General features: G+C 41.2%; 2 protein-coding genes across 14 annotated transcripts in view; one reads left to right on the top strand and one right to left on the bottom strand.

Annotated features, from left to right (window-relative positions):
- Nucleotides 1-166: 166 nt before the first annotated feature.
- Nucleotides 167-9,187, bottom strand: tlr3 (toll-like receptor 3). The gene is made up of 5 exons (XM_058384653.1): nucleotides 8,706-9,187; nucleotides 7,966-8,473; nucleotides 5,670-5,864; nucleotides 1,735-3,590; nucleotides 167-1,389 (listed from the first exon to the last, which is right to left on the bottom strand). The coding sequence occupies exons 2-5, from the start codon at nucleotides 8,401-8,403 to the stop codon at nucleotides 1,161-1,163; spliced, it is 2,718 nt and encodes a 905-aa protein (XP_058240636.1). The 5' UTR covers nucleotides 8,404-8,473; nucleotides 8,706-9,187; the 3' UTR covers nucleotides 167-1,160.
- Nucleotides 9,188-19,391: 10,204 nt separating this feature from the next.
- The window catches only part of sorbs2a (sorbin and SH3 domain containing 2a), a 44,357-nt gene continuing 41,577 nt past the window's right edge, over nucleotides 19,392-22,171 (top strand). For 6 of the 13 annotated variants that reach the window (XM_058384709.1, XM_058384707.1, XM_058384706.1 and 3 more), the window contains exon 1: nucleotides 19,393-19,801. The gene's annotated coding sequence lies outside the window, so the exon portion shown is untranslated. Of the gene's footprint in view, nucleotides 19,802-22,171 lie in introns of all 13 variants that reach the window. The other 7 variants (XM_058384701.1, XM_058384699.1, XM_058384711.1 and 4 more) reach the window with 5 other exon arrangements.

The raw sequence follows: 22,171 nt of genomic DNA, 5'->3' as shown, positions 1-22,171 counted from the left end.
GGCGTTCCAGTAGGACCTTCATATCACTGACCAATCAGATGGGAGAAGGGGCGTGGCTTTGGTATCTGTAGTAGCTTCACCAGTCTGCTAATATAAAACTGAGTTCTGTGTTTATCTGTGTGTTTTGGTTGCTATGCAACATAAAGATGATGGCTACAGTAGTTTTTAATTTTTACTTTGAGTTTAATCGGTTTAATTTTTACTTTGGGATCATTGTAACACCTTAGCTGCTGGGTTGTGATTATACAGTGGCAAAACAGCACTAAAAACAAAACAAAACAAAAATCACATTTTGTAATTTGACATCATAAAGCGGTGGACCAAGTGGATAAGCTAATCTAATATAGCTAATATTTAATATTAGCTAAAATAGCTGATCTTTCATTTAAACAGAAAAAAGCAAAAAATGACATTACAGCAAGTCAAACCGTGAGTTATTTAATATTAATATTTAATCCAGGGTCCTCTTTTATGTTTTGTCTGTACATGTAATAATAATAATAATAATGATTATTATTATTATTATTATTATTATTATTATTATTATTATTATTAAGTCTTTAGAATTACACTTTCAAATCAAAAATCAGTGTGGAAATATTGAAGAATTTACATTCTTTTAAATATGTAGCTCCAGACACAGCCACTAGGGGGCAGAGCCGAACCATAAATCATCAGAAGTGACCCAAACACTTGTAGAAAATCAATATAGTTTAAAAGACAATAAATGTTCACGTTAATGTCATGGTTTGAAAAAATAAAAGAATAAAAATATACAAAAATACATCATGTTACAAAAATGTCATCTCTATATAGTGCAAAATATTTCTCATATTCAAGTTCATATTCACGCGCTCTGATGCGTTGAATGAATGAAAAATGAATCCCTGCTTTAGGTGAAAAATTTATTATAAAGGAGAGATAAAAGAAAGCCTGGGTAACAGTTTCTAAGTGCTAAAGGCTACGGGTATTTAACGTTGTGTAGCCTGTAGAATGTTAGCTTACTCTAGCCTGCTAGCTTAAAAGCAAACTTGTATTTACAGACGTACAAAATAGGCACTGAAAAGGTAAACAGCATTAACCTGAAAGTGTTTCTCGAAGCTAGAACTCTTGCTATTGGTGTCTGCTATAGATAAAATGTTAAATGCTCTGAGCAGGTTTTAGCTGACGCGGTTGCTTGAGGCTAATGCTAGCTGTAGCTTCTGGCGGAAGGCCGGGATGCGCTCTTTTTGCAGAGGCCACTGGACCATGCAGCGACGTTTTAGCATGCCTTTACGCAACATGAGTGACTGAGTCAGGCGATAATCTGCAACATCCTCCAGGAAAATAAGAACCAGCGAGTCTCGATTATCTTCCATTACCTGGTGAAGGGCTTGGTGTGCTTTAAACCTACAGGAGATTAGTGACAAAGACAGAAAGACAGAACTGAAATTACACATGTGACTTGTTTCAAGTGGTAACGAGGCAGGAAATAAACACTTAAAATTTACACTGACTATATCATTTGTGCCATCTGTATGGCTATTATATGATCATGAAAACAATAACGGAGCTAAAGTATGCTTTAGATGAATTATTCTGGAATAACCTGCTAAGAGGAGTGCAGGTATTGTCTAGTTTTTTAAAGAACATTTAGAGGAACCAGACACAAAAAGTAGAAACTGGCTTGGAGTCACATTTTATCAAATTTGTCTTTCAGTTCATTTTTATTTTAGCATGTCATCTTAGACTTACTGTCTACACCAGGGATCGTTCAAAAGTGCCTCTGTGACAACAAAGACGATTTTCCGGGACATTCTCATGTTGTCCACAATGGTCTCTAGCGTGGAACAGCCTGGCATTGCGTCCCGGTCCTCCAGAAAGAACCTCAAATTCTTGTCTTCCAGAGGAAGCAAGCTTCGTTCCACCCAAAGCTTATCCTTCTGAGCATGGACGATGTAGGCTTTATATTCATATCTGCACTCTGTCACCCTTCTGTAGCGGGAGTCATTTATGTCTAGGGTGCGATTGACTATAATATTCCAGTAGAATTGAATCCTCCAGCCCTGGTAGTGCACCAGGAAGGCTATAAACATCAGACCTAGTACTAAGGTACTTGTGATTACATACAGAGCCTGAAAGGGTACCATGTCCCTACAGGATTCTGGGTTGAAGTCCATCACTGAATGGTTGAAGTACATGGATGGGGTGTTGCAAACGTAGGTTTTGTCAAGGTCAGGTACGCTGGTGTTGGTGCCATTGAGCCATGTGTGGAACCATAGCATGCTCTCACAGGTGCAATCAAAGGGATTATGGTCCATGAACAGCTCAGTCAGGTTGGACAGTGGCACGCTGAACGTCTCCCGCCGCACTGAGGTCAAGAGGTTTTTCTGCAGCCGCAAGAAGCGCAAAGACCGCAAGTCACTGAAAACAGAGTCGTGAAGAAAATTCAAGAGATTTCCACTAATACTGAGATATTTTAGTTGTGAGAGGCCTTGGAAGGCTGTTGCTGGAATCTCATCAAGACCATTGTAGTCCAACTCAAGAACAGTAAGGTTCTGAGCATCGTGGAGAAACAGCACCGGACCCCCAGGATTAGCATTTTTCCACACCCTGGCCAAATTATTGTGCTGCAGTTTCAGCACGCTAAGACGGTTTAGTCCATCGAGCAAGCCGTTGTTGATGTTTGCAATGTTATTGTTACTGAGATCCAGCACTATCAGGTTGACAAGCGGTTGGAACGGACTTGGTCGCATGTCCAAATTGGGGGTTAGGGCACGCCCAAGCATCAGAGTCCTCAATGTTGGTACATGGATGAAAGATGTAGGTGTTAAAGTGATTGTCTGCTGGTTGAAGGACAAATGAATTTCCTTGATACTGTTGAGACCCTGGAACTCTTTCCCCGTTAGATTCTGGTTGATGAAGTTATGACTGAGCACGAGAGTCTTGAGGTTTGTCAAGCTTGAAAAAGCTCCTGGACCAAGGCTCTTGATGCCCATACCTGTAAGATTGAGAGTCTGAAGGAGTGGAGATCCTTGCAAGGATGCAAAGGTGGTGTTGCTGACTAGCTTTATCCCTGTGCTGCTCCAACCCAGATTCAGCTCCCTCAAGCACGGCAGTCCATAAAAGATCTTCTCAGTGATCTCCCCAAACACAGTCCTCTCCATGTGCAGATATTCCAGCTGGACCAGTGGCTGGAAAGAGAAGTCGTCTATGACAGGCAAGGGAGAGGTTTTTTTTTTAACTAGCGCAAAATGTAGGTTGAGATTCCTCAGACTTTTCAGCCCCACGAAGGTACCGTTAGTTAAATGTTTTAAGTTGTTGTACTCTAAAGAAAGGTACTCCAGCGTGGGAAACCACTGAAAGGCTCCATCTGTGATTCTGGCCATTTGGTTGTTGGAGAGATCCAGAATAGTGAGATTAGTCTTGCCTAAGCCTTGGAAGGTGCTTCTTGTCAGCGTGACTTGCTGTGTATTTTGGACAGACAGGTTTCTCAATGAGGTGTCAGACAGCTCCATACAGAGTCTGGACATGAAGGTTGGGTTGAGCTTACAACCATCTAGCACCAGGTCTTGTAAATGAGCAATGGGCATGAAGCAGCCACGGTCCACCTGGTGATTAAGGCCACAGTTAGTACACCAGTGTTATCAATATATACTGTTGTTTTTTCAGACTACTATATTGTAGATACCACAATCTTTAGTAGTAGCTGGTGTATAGACTCTTTAGATAAAGCTTCAGGTACAGAGGTACACTTCTCTTCAGTGGTTTGAGTTAACGACTGCTTATGTTAATAAACACCATGAATATGGACCTTCCATGGATAACTACAGATTTTCAACTAGTGCTATTGACAATAGAAGCTTTGAAATCTGGTCATGACACAAAAATTGTATTTTAATGCTTGAAATATAGTAAATGCATAGGGCAGTTCTATCAGTCATGCTCAAAATTACTGCTATTTTATTTTAACATGAAATGTTTCCAGTGATCAGTCCAATTAAAGCCTTATTCCTTGATGTGATGTTAGTTAGGGGTGGAAGATGTGACAAAAATATCAGAGAAATTCTCGACAAATATATTATACTATATTGCAAAAAGTTTTGGGACACCCCTACAAATCACTGAATTCAGGTGTTGTTTTTCAGGTGTTGGGCTCGGCCCCTTAGTTCCAGTGAAAGGAACTCTTAATGCTTCAGCTTCATACCAAGACATTTTCATGCTTTGCGGGAACAGTTTGGGGATGACCCCTTCCTGTTCCAACATGACTGCGCACGAGTGACCAAAGCAAGGTCCATGAAGACATGGATGAGTGAGTTTGGTGTGGAGGAACTTCATACAGTCCTGACCTCAACCCCATAGAACACCTTTGGGATGAATTAGAGTGGAGACTGTGAGCCAGACCTTCCCGTCCAACATCAGTGCCTGACCTCACAAATGCGCTTCTTCTAGAGGAATGGTCAAAAATTCCCATAAACACACTCCTAAACCTCGTGGAAAGCCTTCCCAGAAGAGTTGAAGCTGTTATAGCTGCAAAGGGCGGGCCAACTCCATAATACATTCATGTGCGTGTAAAAGCAGGTGTCCCAAAACTTTTGGCAATACAGTGTATATTAAAAAAAAAAATACAAATTTTTTTTACAGAATCAAAACTGTAGTTACATTTTTTTTTAATATTTATGACAAATGAATTAATACAGAATTAAATTAATTACTAAGTTTGAATAGTTTGTTGAATTAATGAATTAATTAAGTAATTAATTAATGCTTTAAAAATACACCACCATACCCACAAATATTTATTGTAAGAATATTTATAACAATATCCTTTGCCCTAATTATATTTACATAAAAGGTGGCACTAAAGATAAAACAAATCTGATTAATCAGGACACAATGTCCTTATGCTGGTTAAGATCACCCTTAGACATGCCAAACAAACATCAGATTACATAACGATCTGTTTTATTGCACTAATTTGATTCATCTTAACTAAAGAAAAGGTGACTTGGACGGCTGTGAAACTGGTGTGTAGCACATTGTTTGATTTTGTCAGTAAACTCTGCAGTCTTGATCAAAGTCCATGGGATTTCTGTTTTATATCAGTGTGTGTCGGCGTGTGTTCGTCACTCATGATTGAACTGCTCTCTCTCTTAGCAGATTAGTGTTCTGCTGTACTATGGGCTATTTAGTGCTCTATATAAATAATATCTAATATCTGATATCTAATCTAATTTTAGAGCAGACTCTTGTGGTCTGTGACGCAAGAATGATGTATGACGTACGCATGTTGTCGTAGGTAAAATGGCGGGCGCTAAGCAAGGGCTAAGGTGGGAATCCTGTTTTCGTGGACTGTGCGCATGTCGAAAGATCTAATCCGATTCTAATCATGTGTCATGTAAACGCGCATAACAATCTGATTACTTTATACCGCGTTCATGTAAACGCTGCGATCGGATTCGTCAATTCGCACCTAGTGTTAATAAGTTTGTGTTATTCCTGTATTACACCTCCACTCATTCTGAGCTCATGAATCTTCATTCTGCACAGCTGAAAGTCCGTCTTCTTTCCCTACTTCCTCATCTCGTCTTTCAAACATAGCATATGCTACTACTCTGTTCCTCATTCCGTCCCACTAACACAGGGTCAGTGAAAGTGAGCGACGTCGCAGCTGCAACATTCCTCCTCACCTTCTTCAGGGGCAGAGAAGAAAGAGACAGCGTCCGGAACGACGAGGACTGGTTGAGAAAATAAAAGTCGTTCTTCTTCAGCTCTGTGATGTCGTTGCCTGCGAGGATCAGGGTCTCCAAGCTGGGAAGCTGGGGATGCGAGCCCAGGCAAGCTGTGGTCAGTTTGTTTCGGGACACGTCCAGCCAGGCCAGATTCTGCATAAATACAGAGGAAGTGGGAAATAAGATCATGCTAATGCTAATATCATACACAGCACATTGTGCATCATTTAACATTTTCAGAAATGTAATATGATGTCATTTGGATACAGTGACCAGGACTAAGACCACGCCTTAAATTTGCTTTTTTTGTTTTAGCATAAACAGTACAGGTTTTATTTGTGCATTATAAACGTTTTGTACATTCTAACTTATCAGCTAACCCAAGCGTAGATCTACACTAACATTAGCCAGCTAATCTTATGTTTGGAAATTCACCCACATGAGCAATAATCCAGCTAAAGTGACTGACTGATCAAACTGACATTAAGCTCCACCCCTGCTGGCTCAGAGACTCCAGCAGGACATGCTCTATGTGGCTCCATTCAGCAGGGTTGTGAATGTGCCCTAACCGGCCTTGATTCCATTACAACATGGCGCCACCCTGTGAGTCACACACCTGCAGCGTCAGCACAAGTCCAACTTCAGAAACTACAGAAACTTCCAGTGAAATAGAAACTATCTGTCACCTGATCCCCAGCCCACCCAAGTCTACATCTCTAATTCAGCGTTTCTTGCCTCAGGCATTGTCCACACCAGATAAATATGAGAACGTCATTTTCCTTTTGATATCTAATCTCTTGTGATCTGCTCTAAAAAATGTTCTGTATTGGTTTTGAGAAGATTTTTTTTGCTTGTTTTAGGAAAGCATTCTGACTTGGTTATGCCAGAAAGAGACCACACCTCCTTCCCTAAGACAGATACAGAGGCCACACCTCCTTCAATAAAATAGATACAGAGACCACACCTCCTTAACTAAGACAGATAAATAGACCACACCTCCTTCACTAAAACAGATAAATTGACCAAGCCTACTTCACTAAAATAGATACAGAGACCACACCTCCTTCACTAAAACAAATACAGAGACCACACCTCCATCAGTAAGACAGATACAGAGGCCACACCTCCTTCAATAAAATAGATACAGAGGCTATACCTCCTTCAATAAAATAGATGCAGAGGCCACACCTTCTTCACTAAGTCAAATAAGGAGGCCACACCTCCATCAGTAAGACAGATATAAAGGCTACACCTCCCTCACTAAGACAAATACAGAGGCCACACCTCCTTCACTAAAATAGATACAAAGGCCAAACCTCCTTCACTAAGACAAATAAGGAGCCACACCTCCATCTGTAAGACAGATACAGAGGCCACACCTCCATCTGTAAGACAGACACAGAGGCCACACCTCCATCAGTAAGACAGACACAGAGGCCATGCCTCCTTCACTAAGACAGATACAGAGACCACACCTTCATCTGTAAGACAGATACAGAGGCCACACCTCCATGTGTAAGACAGATACAGAGACCACACCTCCATCATCAGTAAGACAGATACAGAGGCCATGCCTCCTTCACTAAGACAGATACAGAGGCCACACCTCCTTCAATAAAATAGATACAGAGGCTATACCTCCTTCAATAAAATAGATGCAGAGGCCACACCTTCTTCACTAAGACAAATAAAGAGGCCACACCTCCATCAGTAAGACAGATATAAAGGCTACACCTCCCTCACTAAGACAAATACAGAGGCCACACCTCCTTCACTAAAATAGATACAAAGGCCAAACCTCCTTCACTAAGACAAATAAGGAGCCACACCTCCATCTGTAAGACAGATACAGAGGCCACACCTCCATCTGTAAGACAGACACAAAGGCCACACCTCCATCAGTAAGACAGATACAAAGGTCATGCCTCCTTCACTAAGACAGATACAGAGACCACACCTTCATCTGTAAGACAGATACAGAGACCACACCTTCATCTGTAAGACAGATACAGAGACCACACCTCCATCAGTAAGACAGATAAAGAGGCCATGCCTCCTTCACTAAGACAGATACAGAGACCACACCTTCATCTGTAAGACAGATACAGACACCACACCTCCATCAGTAAGACAGAAACAGAAGCTACACCTCCTTCACTAAGACCGATACAAAGGCCACACCTCCTTCACTAAGACAATACATAGACCATGCCTCCTCCAATGAGATTAAGACTGGGATGAAAACAGGACTTACCTCTGTCCCTGAGAATGGTTCTCCATTCAGTCTCAGCCTGTTATCAGACAGGTCCAGGTGTGTGAGGCGTGTGCAGTTCCTCAGGTCTCGGACTTGCAGCAGGTGCACTTCATTGTGACGTAAGGTGAGCCTCCACAGCTTGGGTGTGGCCTGGCACAGACCCGCCGGTACCACCTTCAGGCTGTTGTAACTGGCATCAAGCTGCTCCAGACTTTGGTATCGAGTCAGAGACGAGGGCTTGAGCTCGACCAGACGGTTATGGGATACATCCAGGGTGCTGATGTCCTCAGGCAGGTCCAGAGGGATGGTCTTCAGGTTCAAGTGGCTGCAGTCTGCCTTTTTCAGCTCAACTCTGCACTCGCCCTTGAACGCTCGACTCGGCACGAGGACCCACATGCACAGAAACAGCAACAGGACGGTGGTGTTCCGAATCGCCATGTGCACTCTCTCTTGGCAGCCTTATGCGGTCTGACAGCCAAAAACATCAGCAATCACCAATGAAATCACCCTGATTTATAAATGAAACACAACAAATAAATCCAATACATTCAGTAGGTATGACTGTAAATAAGATTTGAACTATCAGAAGATATTACATTTCAGATGATTAAACAAGACTTCATGCCAGTTAAAAAAAAAAAAAAAGTTTGTATTTCCTTTTCTGGGTGTCTCAGAAATATCCTCTGACTGTTTGCAGGTGAGAGACAGTATAATGTATATAAAAGGTCAGGATGCATTACCATTCAGCACACAGAGCTCCACGTCTGCTCTGTCGAATGCAATGTTTCTTATTACGCCAACACACAGTATTAAACAACGTCGCACTTTAATGACGTACGCTATCAAATTCGCCGCGCGTGCAGTTCCCAGAACGGAGCCCAAGCGTTCCGTCTCGAGGCAGCAGGTCAGACAGGATGCCCCGGTGTTAAAGGGGAAGGTGATGTGACTTGCATGAGTCCTGCATCCTCCTGCGGCTCACTCCGCGTCTTCGCGCTTATATTGCTGTAGTGTGAAAGCTTACAGCCGGTTTCGAGTTTCTTTTCCCCATTCGCCACTTCCTCATATTCCACTGAAAGACATAAAAAGAAAAAACACGTGTAGGTACCCGGAGTCACGTTCTCAAATTCCGAACTTAACCTTGTGTTCTATCTCTAAAATGCACACGCAGTCAGTTCGCAGTGGCCGTGAACGTGATTCGTTTATGATTCACTTGGCATTCAGTGATTCGTTTTGATTCACTTGGCATTCAGTGATTCTTTTTGATTCATAGATCATAGAATGATTCATAGAATGAATCACTTGGCATACAGTTATTCGTTTTGATTCATAAATCATAGAATGAGTCATAGAATGAATCACTTGGTATACAATGATTCGTTTTGATTCACTTGGCATTCAGTGATTCTTTTGATTTATAAATCATAGAATGATTCATAGAATGAATCACTTGGTGTACAATGATTCGTTTTGATTCATAAATCATAGAATGATTCATAGATTGAATCACGTGGTGTACAGTGATTCGTTTTGATTCACTTGGCATTCAGTGATTAGTGTTGACTCATTGATCATAGAATGTTTAATAGAATTAATCACTTAGTATACAGTGATTCATTTTGATTCACTTGGCATACAGAGAATCGTTTTTTATTTACATGGCATTCGGTGATTCGTTCTGATTCATTAATCATAGAATGATTAGTAGAATGAATCACTTGGCATACAGTGATTCGTTTTGATTCACTGTTCATAGAATGCTTCATTTTTGATTAACAAGGCATAAACTGATTCCCAGTGATTCACTGAGTATACAGAGATTCATTTTGATTCACTTGGCATACAGTGAATCGTTTTTTCCCCTGATCATAGAATGATTCATTTTGATTAACTAAGCATACACTGATTCCCAGTGATTCACTTGGCATACAGTGATTCGTTCTGATTCACTGATCATAGAATGATTCATTTTGATTAACTAAGCATACACTGATTCCCAGTGATTCACTAAGTATACCATGATTCTTTTTATTCAATTGGCATACAGTGATTAGTTTTGATTCACTGATCATAGAATGATTAATTTTGATTGACTAAGTATACACTGATTTCTAGTGATTCACTAAGTAAACAGTGATTCATTTTGATTCACTTGACATACTCTGGTTAGATTTGAATGCATTAAGCATAAGTTACAGCAAGATGCACCAAGTGTACAATGAATCACACTGATTCACTCAGGATCCACTGATTCACTTTAAAGTGCATTCTCAAAAGCATTAAAGCTTATCAAATGCTTGTGTGTAAATTGATAATGAACTGCAGAGGTCGCTGTAGGACTCCAAAATGACCGTCTCTCTGTGGCATTATGTCGGATGTGCTAATGCTGATTCTAAACCCTAGCCACTCTATAGTGCATTGTATTGGCAGAGTGCCATTTTGCCTTAAAGCACAGAGCAGATTATCTGGCACTCTTTATATCCCACAATGCACCACAGTCATAAACTGCTACCCAAAATGCCCTCTTGCTGGATCAAGGCAATACACAGACCACATGGTGAATAAGGTGCGGTTTGGGACGCGACCACATCTGTGTGCTCATGTCTAACGATGTTAGACATAGTGTGCAAGGGGGCAATAATGAGGGGTAACATAATTAAATCAGAAAAGTTCTAACACACACACACATATTTCCAGGTCTTCTGTGTCGTCACCTAGCAACAGCAGCAGGAAGTGAGAGTGGAATGACACATGGGGTTCAGTGAGTCATCTTCAAACATTTCGCTGTGTCTGTGTGTGTGGTTAGAATTTTTTTAGATTAACCATCACATCCGATGTCTCCCCTCTTTATTTTCTGTCTCTTTGTCCTTATAAACACACACACACACACACAGCAGCAGCAGCAAAGGCATTATAATTTGCTTTGTGTGTGTGTTGGAGTAAAAGCAGGGGTCTATTTATATTGACAGATTAACCAAGTCCAAGCACAGCAGCAGGATAAAATCATTATAGTATGCACATGAACACACACACACACACACACACGCAGATTTTAATGCCTTTGCCACTGGAAAACACTGGTAAACCCAGGCCTTTGTGTGTGTGTGTGTGTGTGCGTGTTTCAGATTGTATTTGATTATAATCTACTGCAATAGCAAGTCTTACCTGTACTACACTGATAATTTGTGTGTGGAGGTCATACCGTGCGTGTGTGTGTGTGTGTGTGTGAGAGAGAAAGAGAGAGATAAACTGGTGATAGAAAAATCTAACTTACAATAACACTGTGTAATAAAGTACTGACTCTAGACAGTTAGATAATGGCTCCATGGGCTGTAACGTCAGCTAATAAATTAACACTAATAAATAAAATAGCTAGCTGGTTAGCATTCCGGTGAGGACCAGTCGCTGGAGAAAATGAACACATAGCTAGCTATCTTGGGAATTAGCTGCTAGAATGTCTTGCTTGCATGCACAAGCTGCTTACTTCCTCATTGTTTCAACTGTTCCTTTTAATTTACAAATGAAGCAATGGCCCATTATTGATTTACACTTCGTCCGGTCTAATTAAACATGACTCATTAATCAGTGGGTTAAAATGTCATTCGGATGACTTCCGGGAATTGATTGGGCAGGCGTGTTCGATATGAGAGGGAACAATACGTTTTGCCTGGACTGCTTGCTGACATGCATTGTGTAGCATCAATACTTTATCAGTGTGAACCAGCATGAAATAACAGGCACATGCCAAACACAGCTGATTAATATACCAAACACAGCCAAATCTAGCCACCAAACCCAGCAACCGAGTACAGCAGTAAATTTATTCACCTAACACAGCAGGATTAACCTAACACCAAACATGCCAGGATGAGCCCAATACCAAACGCTGTGATCAACTCAACACCAAACACAGAGGATGAACCCAACACCAAACAGGTCAGAATGCACCACAATACCAAACAATTAAACCAGTTCCAAACATGCAGCATGAGTCCAATAGTCAACCCAGTCTGACACTAAATACAGCACCATCACCCCAAACAAACCAAGATGAACCCAATTTCAAACACAGTAACATCAACCAAACACAGCACGATCAAACAGAACACAGGAGGACAAACCCATTACCAAACACAGTAGGATGAAAGAAACAACAAATTATCAACTCAACACAGGACACAGGAGGATAAATACATACCAAATACAGAAAGATCAAAGAAACAACTAATTAACAACTCAACACAGAAGACAAGAGAACAAGCCCATTACCAAACATAGCAGGAACAAAGAAACAACAAATTATTAACTCAACATAAAACACAGCAGGACGAACCACCACCACCATCACCCCAAACAAACCAAGATGAACCCAATACCAAACACAGTAGCATCAACCAAACACAGCACAATCAACTCAACACAAAGCACAGGAAGATAAACCTGTTATCAAACACAGCAGGACCAAAGAAACAACAAATTATCAACTCAACACAATACACAGGAGGACGAACCCTTTACCAAACACACCAGGATCAAAGAAATAACAAATTATCGATGCAACACAAAACACGGGTAGGCAAGCCCATTTCAAACACAGTAGGATGAAAGAAACAACAAATTGTCAACTCAACACAAAACACAGGAGGGTAAACCCAACATCAAAGACAGTAGCCTCAACCCAACACCAAACAGGTCAGTATGCACCACAATACCTCACAGTGCAATTAAACCAATTCCAAACATGCAGTCCAAAAATAAATCCAATCTAACACAAAGCACATCACCTTCACCCCAAACAAATCAAGATGAACCAAATACCAGACACATTAGCATTAGCCAAAAATAACATGATTAATTCAACACGAAACAGGACAACCAAAAAAAAAAAGTTATCAACTCAACCCAGTACACAGGAAGGTGAACCCATTATAAAAACACAGCAGGAAGCATCCAATGCCAAATACTAATCACAGCAGGATCAAGCCAAACAGGATGAACCTCAGGCCAACAATCAATTATGAACCCATCAACAAGTAGAGCTCAATCCACCCTAAACCAAAACACACCAGGATGAACCCAATACCAAACACGGTAGGAAGACACCAACATCACACACATGGCAATCCGTGCAGCATGAACCTAAGGCCAAAAACCTAACATAACATCTTTGTACTTCACAGCAGATTAATCTAACCCCACACAGACCGACCCAACACCAAGGGCAGGAATACGATCGTTATATCAAACACCACGCATAACAGCTGAGGAAATGTGTAATCGATGTGATAATTGGCTACGATCTGCTACAGACACTGTATGTAACACACACACATACTAATCCCGGGAAGGTTACAGCTTTTCCTGAGGCGAGTAATTAAGTAATGGCTCGTTGAAATGGATCTTTCTTAGTCTCCGTGCAGGTGTTTATTGTTCCACTGAAGTCTCCCTCGACTCGAGTCAGCCAGTTGTCAGAAGGAACACAACAAAAAGTGGCACTAAAGCTACGTGCTACGTCGTTAAACCTTGCTAGCAATTATGCAGTGCTGTGAATCACCGTGAGTCCATGTTAATGGGGCTTATACATCTGCTACGCTTGAAATCTGGGAAAATCTGCAAGCACTTCCTCTCCCATTAGCTTCGCCTTCTATGGCTGCAGCTGTGCAAATTTCAAAAGGAGGCACACACATGACTGTCGGATTCATGCCCAAGAATAGGAAAAAAAAATGAGGGAGTGATGAGAAGAATGCGGAGTATTAAAATAAGAATGTCTTCCCACACATTCCAATCGGAAAAGGAGCTCTTTCGGGGCAGGTTAGGTCTCGGGCGTTCCACCAAGTTCAGTTTTATCGCAGAGTAACGGCGGGTCGAAGGTCAACCTCCGGCGCCTGATGAAGAGGCAGGAGGACAAGATTTAGTGTGAGGAAGGTTAAAAGGAAGAGAGAAATAGTTCAGGATATAGCCCAGATGTTACAGTTCTAATCTTAGCGGTTTGCTTGACAGAAAGAGCTAAGCTATGTGGTATGCTATAGGAACAGGAACAGAACCACGGCTAGTCATGAAAGCTAGCGGTTCAGACAGAGCCACAGTGCCTGACTGCATAAATAGACTTCGGACATTAATGACATCGGACACGTTGACCTTCAACCCCCAGGTCACGTCGGATGCGTTAACCTGCAGGTCACACCGGCTAAAAATAAATGGCTTCTCTTAAGCTCACAGATTTGCTCCCAGGAGCTAAACTCATCCACATAGTTACCGCACTTTTAACGTGAAGGTCATCACACATCCATCGTAAAAATTGAAAAAAAAAAAAAACTACCTTTTTTTTTTTCTCTGTTAATGTTAATGTTAATGCATAACGTTTTGTGATAACGTAGCTAATGAACTGGCTAACGTAAGCATGAGGGCTAAAGATAAATGCCTAAACACACACACTAGCATGCTAGTTCTAGTATCACTAAAACAACAAAAGAGCTACATAGCTAGCTAGCATAACACACACGCGACACCCCAACTGGGAGATGAAGACCCTGAGGAGATGGACATCATCGCAGTTACAGGCTGGAGGAAAGCTGGATTTTAGCCGCCATGTTGGGGAGGATGACTGTGCAGTTTTTTCACAGTGAAGTGAATAGAATTAGAGCCTTCAGGAAAAATGGCCCCAGCACTTTGATAGAGAACAAAGTGTGTGTGTGTGTGTAGCGCTAATAGCTAATGGTTATGATTTTGTTATTGTGCTGAGGTGAATTTAGCCTTTTTGTGAATGTGAAAATCTTCACACACACACACACACACACCTTGTTCTCTTGAGGTGTCAATGATTCTTTCATTCTCTCACACAAGCCTATGAAAGACTGTGTGACTTCATGCAGGTGAGAAACCTTCTATTCCTATCCTGCTCTGTGTGTGTGTGTGTCTGTGTGTGTGTCTGTGTGTAAGTTCTGTGCTGATGCACCGCTGTGTTAACGTATGTTAGCAAGAAAAAGTGTTGCAGCATGACACCTCAGCTGTGTGTGTGTGTGTGAGTGTGTGTGTGTGTGTGTGAGTGTGTGTGTGAGCTCTATACATAGCCTCAAATGAGCTAAGCTAATTACATCACTCTAGTTCTACGAAGGTCTATGTTATACATCAATAACCAATAACCACATCTGTTTCTTTAGCATCACAAACGTAGCAACAGGAAGTAACGTGACAATTACTTGAGGCGGTTGAAGCGAACCACCAAAAACAGACCAACAAAAACCATGACAGATGCCTCCATGTTTGTCTTTTGTCCTCATTCAGCTAGTCAGCTAGCTGTGATTAGCGATATAATCACTCATGATTCTTCCGTCAGCGTTGTGAAGCCGTGCCAAGATGGCTGCCGAGCAGAAAGACTTCACCACATGGACATTTTCCTGAAATGTTTCCCGCTCAAATTTGAGAGAAATTGTAGATTAACACAGCTAGCATAAATAACAAGTTACAAAAGATATCTGTCTCACAAATCCTCACAGATTTCACTTAGCATCATATGATATATAAACAAATATTCACCTATGCTAAAAATAAAACACGAACTGTATGATATTTTATATAAAAATCAAAGCTAGGGACTTGGTTAGTGTCATGACCTTGTGTTAGATTCATGTCTGGAATGCTAGGTGGCTAACGCTAGGCAGACTGATAACCTTAGGCCTTTTTTTATTGACGCTCACGCGGAACTTTCTAGAAGTGACGAGTGTGCGGACAGGAGCTGTTGATAACGCAGTTATTTTTTCCGGCCTGTGTCACTCTCTGCCACTCACTGTGTGTGTGTGTGTGTGTGTGTGTTTGTAAGAGTGAGAGAACAGAAGACAGATGGGGCTTAAGAAGGCTATTAAGAACACTGTACGGTATTTTTAGAGGTTTGTGTGTGTGAGAAAATTAGAAACCTGTGCATGACTTCACCACTGGCTGGTGTGATAAAGCTCAGTGTTTGTGTGTGTGTCTGTGTGTGTGTGTGTGTGATCTCAAAGCTCCCTATGCTATTAAGCTATTCATTATATTTTTTTTAATAGTTGAGTATCTACCTCATACGTGAAGCTAGCTAGGTAACGTATAGCTGCTACACCATGACTTCAACTTGTGTTCGCATTTCTATTCAAACATAGGGAAATATTTACCTCAGGAAATACAAGAGATTTCCACATGAAAGACTAAATGTATGAAATATTAAATAATCAGAGGCCCTGGATCAAGCGCTAGTCTATATTTTCGAAATCCTTTCATTCCTTTCCTTTCATTTCCTTTCAGTCATAACATCTAAATCTTTTTCATTTTTTAAAATTGTAGCTTGCTTTTCTTACATCATATGATATGTGAAAGCACAGGGGAAAAAACAAACAATTTCACTCAGCATTTTCTATCCCTTTTTTAAGTTCTAAGGCAAGTTCAAGATCAAGAAAGATCTGGCAACCTCAGAGGCATGAAGTGCAGAAATTCAATCTGTTCAGTTTTTAAAAAAAAATCAACCAGAGCCTCTTAAAATCATCTTTGACCATATCTGTAACTTTCCTAGCATAAATATTGAAGTAAATATTTGGACTTTTGGTCGTTGTTAGCAAGCTAGACATGTATGATTATCTTGCAAACTAACTAAACAGCTTTTTTTCCCAGTAGCAGGTTAACCCAAGTGACCTAGCTTTAGCGATGATTATTTAGCTGCGTAGTTAACAGACTCACTTACACATCATGTTAGCTAACGTTATATTTCATGCTAGCTTCCGGTCGTCTTAAAGACTCAGCTGTGTGACTAAACAATATGCTAGATTGTTTATATGCTAACACCGTTTTAATATATGCTGACATTCTTCAAAGACAGGTCCTTTTTGTGCTAGCTAGCTTTAATGATTTTCTCCACAGACTTTCATTACAGGCAGCTCGACACGGCGGTTAGTGTTTTATTTTAGCCTTCGTCCGTCTTTGGTCTTCTCGGAGGTCAGAGCTCACCTCCTCCTCTTCAACCTGCTCCTTCAGCTATCAGAGCTCCACATACCAGACAGTCCAGCCTCACACGTGGGTGTATTCCAGTGGAAAGGTCAGCAATCAGCACCGCTCGGGTTATATTTGGCCGTCTTTGATCTCGCACTCGAATGCTAAATCCGTCCGGCTGATTTGCGATGACACAATCCAGTGCGCGATAGCGTTAATGTAGCACTCTTGTCACTGTGTAAAATGTGTATACTAATTTTTTAGGATCAATTAGCACTATGCTAATTCTTAAAGCTATTAAAGCCATGGGTTTGAGAATGCTAAACTTTCTCTAGCATGTGGTTAGGGACAGAAACACTAGACTTTCATCTAATAAAATACAACATAGATTTCTTTCATGTTGCTTTCTGTCTTTGCATTCTTATGCTCATATTAGCAACTTAGCCGCATTAAAAGAATGGACTGAACCATTTAGTCAGTTGTGGAGGTGAAGGTAGGTCCTCAGACAGCCTTGTATATTTTCATGGAAGCAAAATCAGTGGCTAAGTCTACTCATTCACCTGAAAGTGATTAATTTATGACTCTAATTATATCCAAATGTAAAACTGGAGCCATGAAACATGACTTTCCACACACACAAGTTGCCAGTTCCACTTATTTCCCCCTACACCACTATCACTAACTGGAATCTAATGAAGTCTATCTGAAAAGCATTTGTTAAAATAATCATAAAAAGTGCTTGAGTGCTCTCTGTAGCATGTCTTGCTAATATATTGTACATTTTGGTGAAACAAATCCGTTGGTCCAAAACAAATCCGAGTCCAGTGGCTCAACAAATTAAACAGAATCTCATTTCCATTTGTAAAGTAATTTGCCTAGTAATCATTCTGTACAATACAAAACCAAGGTTAACTCAAATAATCACTCTGTACATCCGCGGTGAGCTGAAATGAACGATACGTCCAGGTGTGAGGAGGACGGACCACAGCGACAGTACGTTTACACACCTGTCAAGCCAAAACAGGAATCTGAGACATTCATGGGTCCAGGTTTTGTGTTGAGAAAGGGCTTTAGCTAGTTATAGACTTGAGCTTATGCTAAATATTCATCTTTATTAGAAATGCTTGTTCTCTTCACACCCAGTGTTCCATGAGAGACTCCATACGTTTTACCTTCTCAATTCGCTAACAACTAATCAAATAATTAGCGCTTAAAGTGGTATCTCCTCCAATCTGGTAACCAGACAAAAGCGAATAAGCACATCCCAGTTTCCGAAAATCGTTTCTCAGGCGTGTTTCTTGTCAGGTTAATGCATGGTACCTGTCTCAGAGACAAAATGCTTAGTGTAGCAGAGATGTGAGTGTTTCCCGGTGTGTGTTTCTGACATGCTTTATTGCGAGGCTGCAGTTGCTGATGCAAGGTTTGCGTTATGTGGGTCAGAGCGAGAAGGGAAGCCCAATGTGTAGCCTGTAAATAATATAATAAAGAGAGAGAGAGAGAGAGAGCTAGCTGAGTGTATTTACTGGATAATAAATAATTGATTCGGATAATTACTGCTTTCAAGATGACATCAATTTTCCCTCGTCATCGATTAGACTCGTGACACTATTCATATTGCACTTAAGACATCATAACTGTGAAGGAGTTTGTTCATCTTAGCGTAAGTGTGTGCTAGCAAGTGATGCAGGATAGGTACTAATTAGCTTAACGCTGTCAATCTGTGAAGAAATAAAAGTTAGGAAAGGTTTGGACTGGCTTGTTGATGTTTCTGTCTGAAGAGGGTAACTGGATAGTACAGTTAGCTTGCTTTGCTAATCTGTGTGGGTTTTCCTCAGGGTTCTTCAGTTTCTTCCCACCTTCCACAAAACATGCTGGATGGAGTGTGAACTGGTTAGGTGTGTGTGTGTGTGTGTGTGTGTGTGTGTGTGTGTGTGTGTGTGTGTGTGTGTGAATGTGTGCTGCAATGTGATCAGGGTATATTCCCACCTAGCATCCCTGGATAGACAGATCCACAGAGACCTCACCCTGAACAGGGGAAAGAAACTATTGTAATGATCATGAAGGGATGTGCAGTAAATCGTTCACTAATTGATATTGTGATATTTTGCTGATATTTTCGTAGTGCCGATATTCAGTAAGAGCCACCAAATGCAAAAAAAAATGAACCAAACTCTTTCATATAATATCGCATGTTGTGATCAGTATCATCGCAATGCGGTGTTTTATCCTTTGTCGTCTGTTGAAACCTGCGCGTGACCGGTGCGTTTCTTGAAATGCTGACGCTTTCAAGCACGCGAGGAGAAAATGAAGGTTTAGACACAAAAGCCATGAGCTTACATGATTTAAAAAAAAAATCCCCTCATCCCTCCCCCGCTAAACTTCAGCGCGGGCGCGCGCGCCGGCATCTCGTCTCGTCGAGCGCGTGCGAGACTTGAATACTCTCTCTCTCTCTTTCTCTCTCTCTCTCTCTCTCTCTCTCTCTCTCTCTCTCTCTCTCACTCTGACACAGACTCTTTCTCTCTCGGCTAAAAGAGAGGCGTTTCCTCTCGCGTGCAAAAAAACAAAAAAAGAGGACCGGGGTACCGCAAAGCCGACTCACACAGTAGGCGCGAGCCGCCGCCGAACCGAGAGGGAGGTTCACTCAGGCGCGCGCTCACCTCTGCGACTGCATTTTTTTTATTATTGTTTAAAGAGCGCGTGAGCAGGTGCACCTCAGCACGAGCCCGGATTCTTTCTTTTTTCTCCACTCTTTCATGGACTTTATACTTATTCATTATATTTACAGTTATATAGATGTATATATATAGCCTTGCAGGCGAAACCGGGTCTCGTGGCCGCCGTTAGACTGGAGAGCTCGAGGCCACTTCTGCGGCGTAAATTACCGGAGGTAAGCAGCACCGTGGGCTTCGTCCCAAATCGCGTGGTGTAGTCGCTGAACGACACTAAATTACTATGTCAAAAGAAGTGCGCCATGCTGTCGAGGAGGCTCTGTGTAGTGTGGGAGTGTGCGATTTGGTACGCGGCCACATGCAGTGGTCGGGTTGTCATGGTAACCGGGAAAGCCTCGCCGTGATTGACAGAACTTAGCGAGCTGGTTACGGCTCGATCCCAAACCACAACCTGAACACTAAATAGCTATAGTATGCCTAAATAGCAGGCTATCGCAACCGTAGCATACTTGCTAAGTTTTTAATGTCGTTTATATAACACCCTTATTCACTGCTACCTGACAATTTATTCCCTCTCATATAGCCATTTCGAGGGATATAATTAACTATATATATATAGTTAGGGATATAATTAACCGCGGTATTTTGACGCTAATTAGACATAGTCTACTATTTTAGTGTAGAACGCGGTTCGGGACACAACCCGTCCTGTCAGCAATTTGTTTGGTTTACCTCTCTTTAATCCGCTTTAACCGAAACCCGAGACAGAAGGAAGGTTATCATTAAAGCCTGGATAATTATCATACCTCGTGTTTAATCTCTACTATTAACAACAACAACAACAACAAAAATATAAATATCTCGCGCCAAACTGGGAGCTCGTGCTGTATGTGATGGGATGGGATGTGAGCGCGCGCGCTTGAAGTCCGACGTGCACGCGAGCCTCACTGAGGTGTCAGTTAACATATTAGCAAGCCACAGGGGGGAAAAAACACAGCAATAAAAATTAATATGTAAATGATGTATTTTTAGTAGAATACTGCAATAAACACGAAGGTATTTGGTTTAAAGGATGCTGAGTTTATTTAAACAAAAAAAAAAATCTGAGGAAATATATCACCATTCAGTCATAGCTGCTAACAAAATGACCAGATAAGGTTTGGTATCTGCCGGAAAATGGCAGAAACATACTGTAGCCCAGGTTTCCACATGATGTAAGGAATAAAACACTTGATGAAGTGAAAATAATAAATGATGGGGTGATGTAACAGTTACCTGTCCCAACCTGAAACTGATTATTTTTCTATAACAGTACAGAAAAGTTTGTTTGTTCCAGCAGTCGTTCCAGCTGTGTGAGCAGACAACACAGCTGGAATTGACTGTGAAGTAGCTGTGTGATCAGGATGAGGTAACGTAGGGACGGGGGAAAAGCTGACCTCCTCTGTCTGGTGCCGAAGGAGCACTGAGTGTGAGAGAAAGAACACACACTTTCATTTCCTCTTACCTGTGTGTGTGTGTGTAGACAATAGCCTCTTTTTGCTAAACTCCAGTGGTACACTGCCACAGAAACTCATTGTACATCTGTTATCACTGCATCATCAGATCTGTGTTGTGCTGTAAGGTGTGTGTGTGTGTGTGTGTCGGCAAATGTAAGGGTATAAGGGAAACCCTTGTGGCATCAGCCATTATCTAAAGGTCACTATTCAGATTTAGTGCACCATCCAGACTTGATGTCCAGTGTTTTCTTCTTTATCCGTTTCCTAAAGTCTGTAAGCCGAGTGAAATAGTTCATTCGAATAAAATCGTTATCTATTGTTAACAATATAACTACCGATGTGTTTAAGTGAGCATTAAAACATCCTAGCTAATATGTTGCTAGGTTTGATACCATAATAACAATCCCTGAAGTGTGTGTGTGTATGTGTGTGTGTATACAGTTGGCTAATGTCCCAGGTTGGAAAAATCTGGGCTTAGCGGTTGTAAATGGGCCAGAACAAACTGCAGATTCATTATATACAGGCACACACACACACACACACACACACACACAGACACACACCAGGAGGGAGCATCTACTTGAGATTTGATGCAAAAAACTGTTTGCTGATGTGTTAAAATATTTGCTGATGTAGGTGATGGGAAAACTGCAATTATCAGTTACAGCGCCTTTATTTTGTAAAATAATGTCCGGAAAGATTCGGTGAAATGGTGAAAAGATCTTTAGTACATTACAGTACTGTACTTTACAGTAAAGCCTGATATTGTACAGAAGATTACAGTGTAGTACAGCAGTGTGTAGTGTAGTGTGGTAGTTTAGAATGTAGTACAGTAGTTTGTAGTGTAGTGTGGTAGCACTAACTAACAAACTACGGTACTACACTGTAAGCTACCATACAATAGTGTAAGCTACCACACTATACTGTAAACTACAGTACTGCATTCTAAACTAACGTACTATACTGTACACTACCGTACTACATGTTAAACTATTGTATGGTAGTTTTGAGTGTAGTACAGTAGTTTACAGGTTAATGCAGTAGTTTACAGTGTAGTACAGTAGTTTAGAGTGTAGTTCGATAGTTTAGTGT

The sequence above is a fragment of the Hemibagrus wyckioides genome, linkage group LG29, assembly GCF_019097595.1.
Source record: "Hemibagrus wyckioides isolate EC202008001 linkage group LG29, SWU_Hwy_1.0, whole genome shotgun sequence".
NCBI lineage: Eukaryota > Metazoa > Chordata > Actinopteri > Siluriformes > Bagridae > Hemibagrus > Hemibagrus wyckioides.
This window is presented reverse-complemented; position numbering and strand designations above follow the sequence as displayed.

Excerpts from the sequence above, each read along its gene's own strand:
- tlr3 (XM_058384653.1), bottom strand. The coding sequence starts at position 8,403 with ATGGCGATTCGGAACACCACCGTCCTGTTGCTGTTTCTGTGCATGTGG. Across the intron at positions 3,591-5,669 it reads CTTCTCTGCCCCTGAAGAAG|GTGGACCGTGGCTGCTTCAT; the intron begins GTGAGGAGGAAT and ends CTTAATCACCAG. Across the intron at positions 1,390-1,734 it reads AACGATCCCTGGTGTAGACA|GTTTAAAGCACACCAAGCCC; the intron begins GTAAGTCTAAGA and ends AATCTCCTGTAG.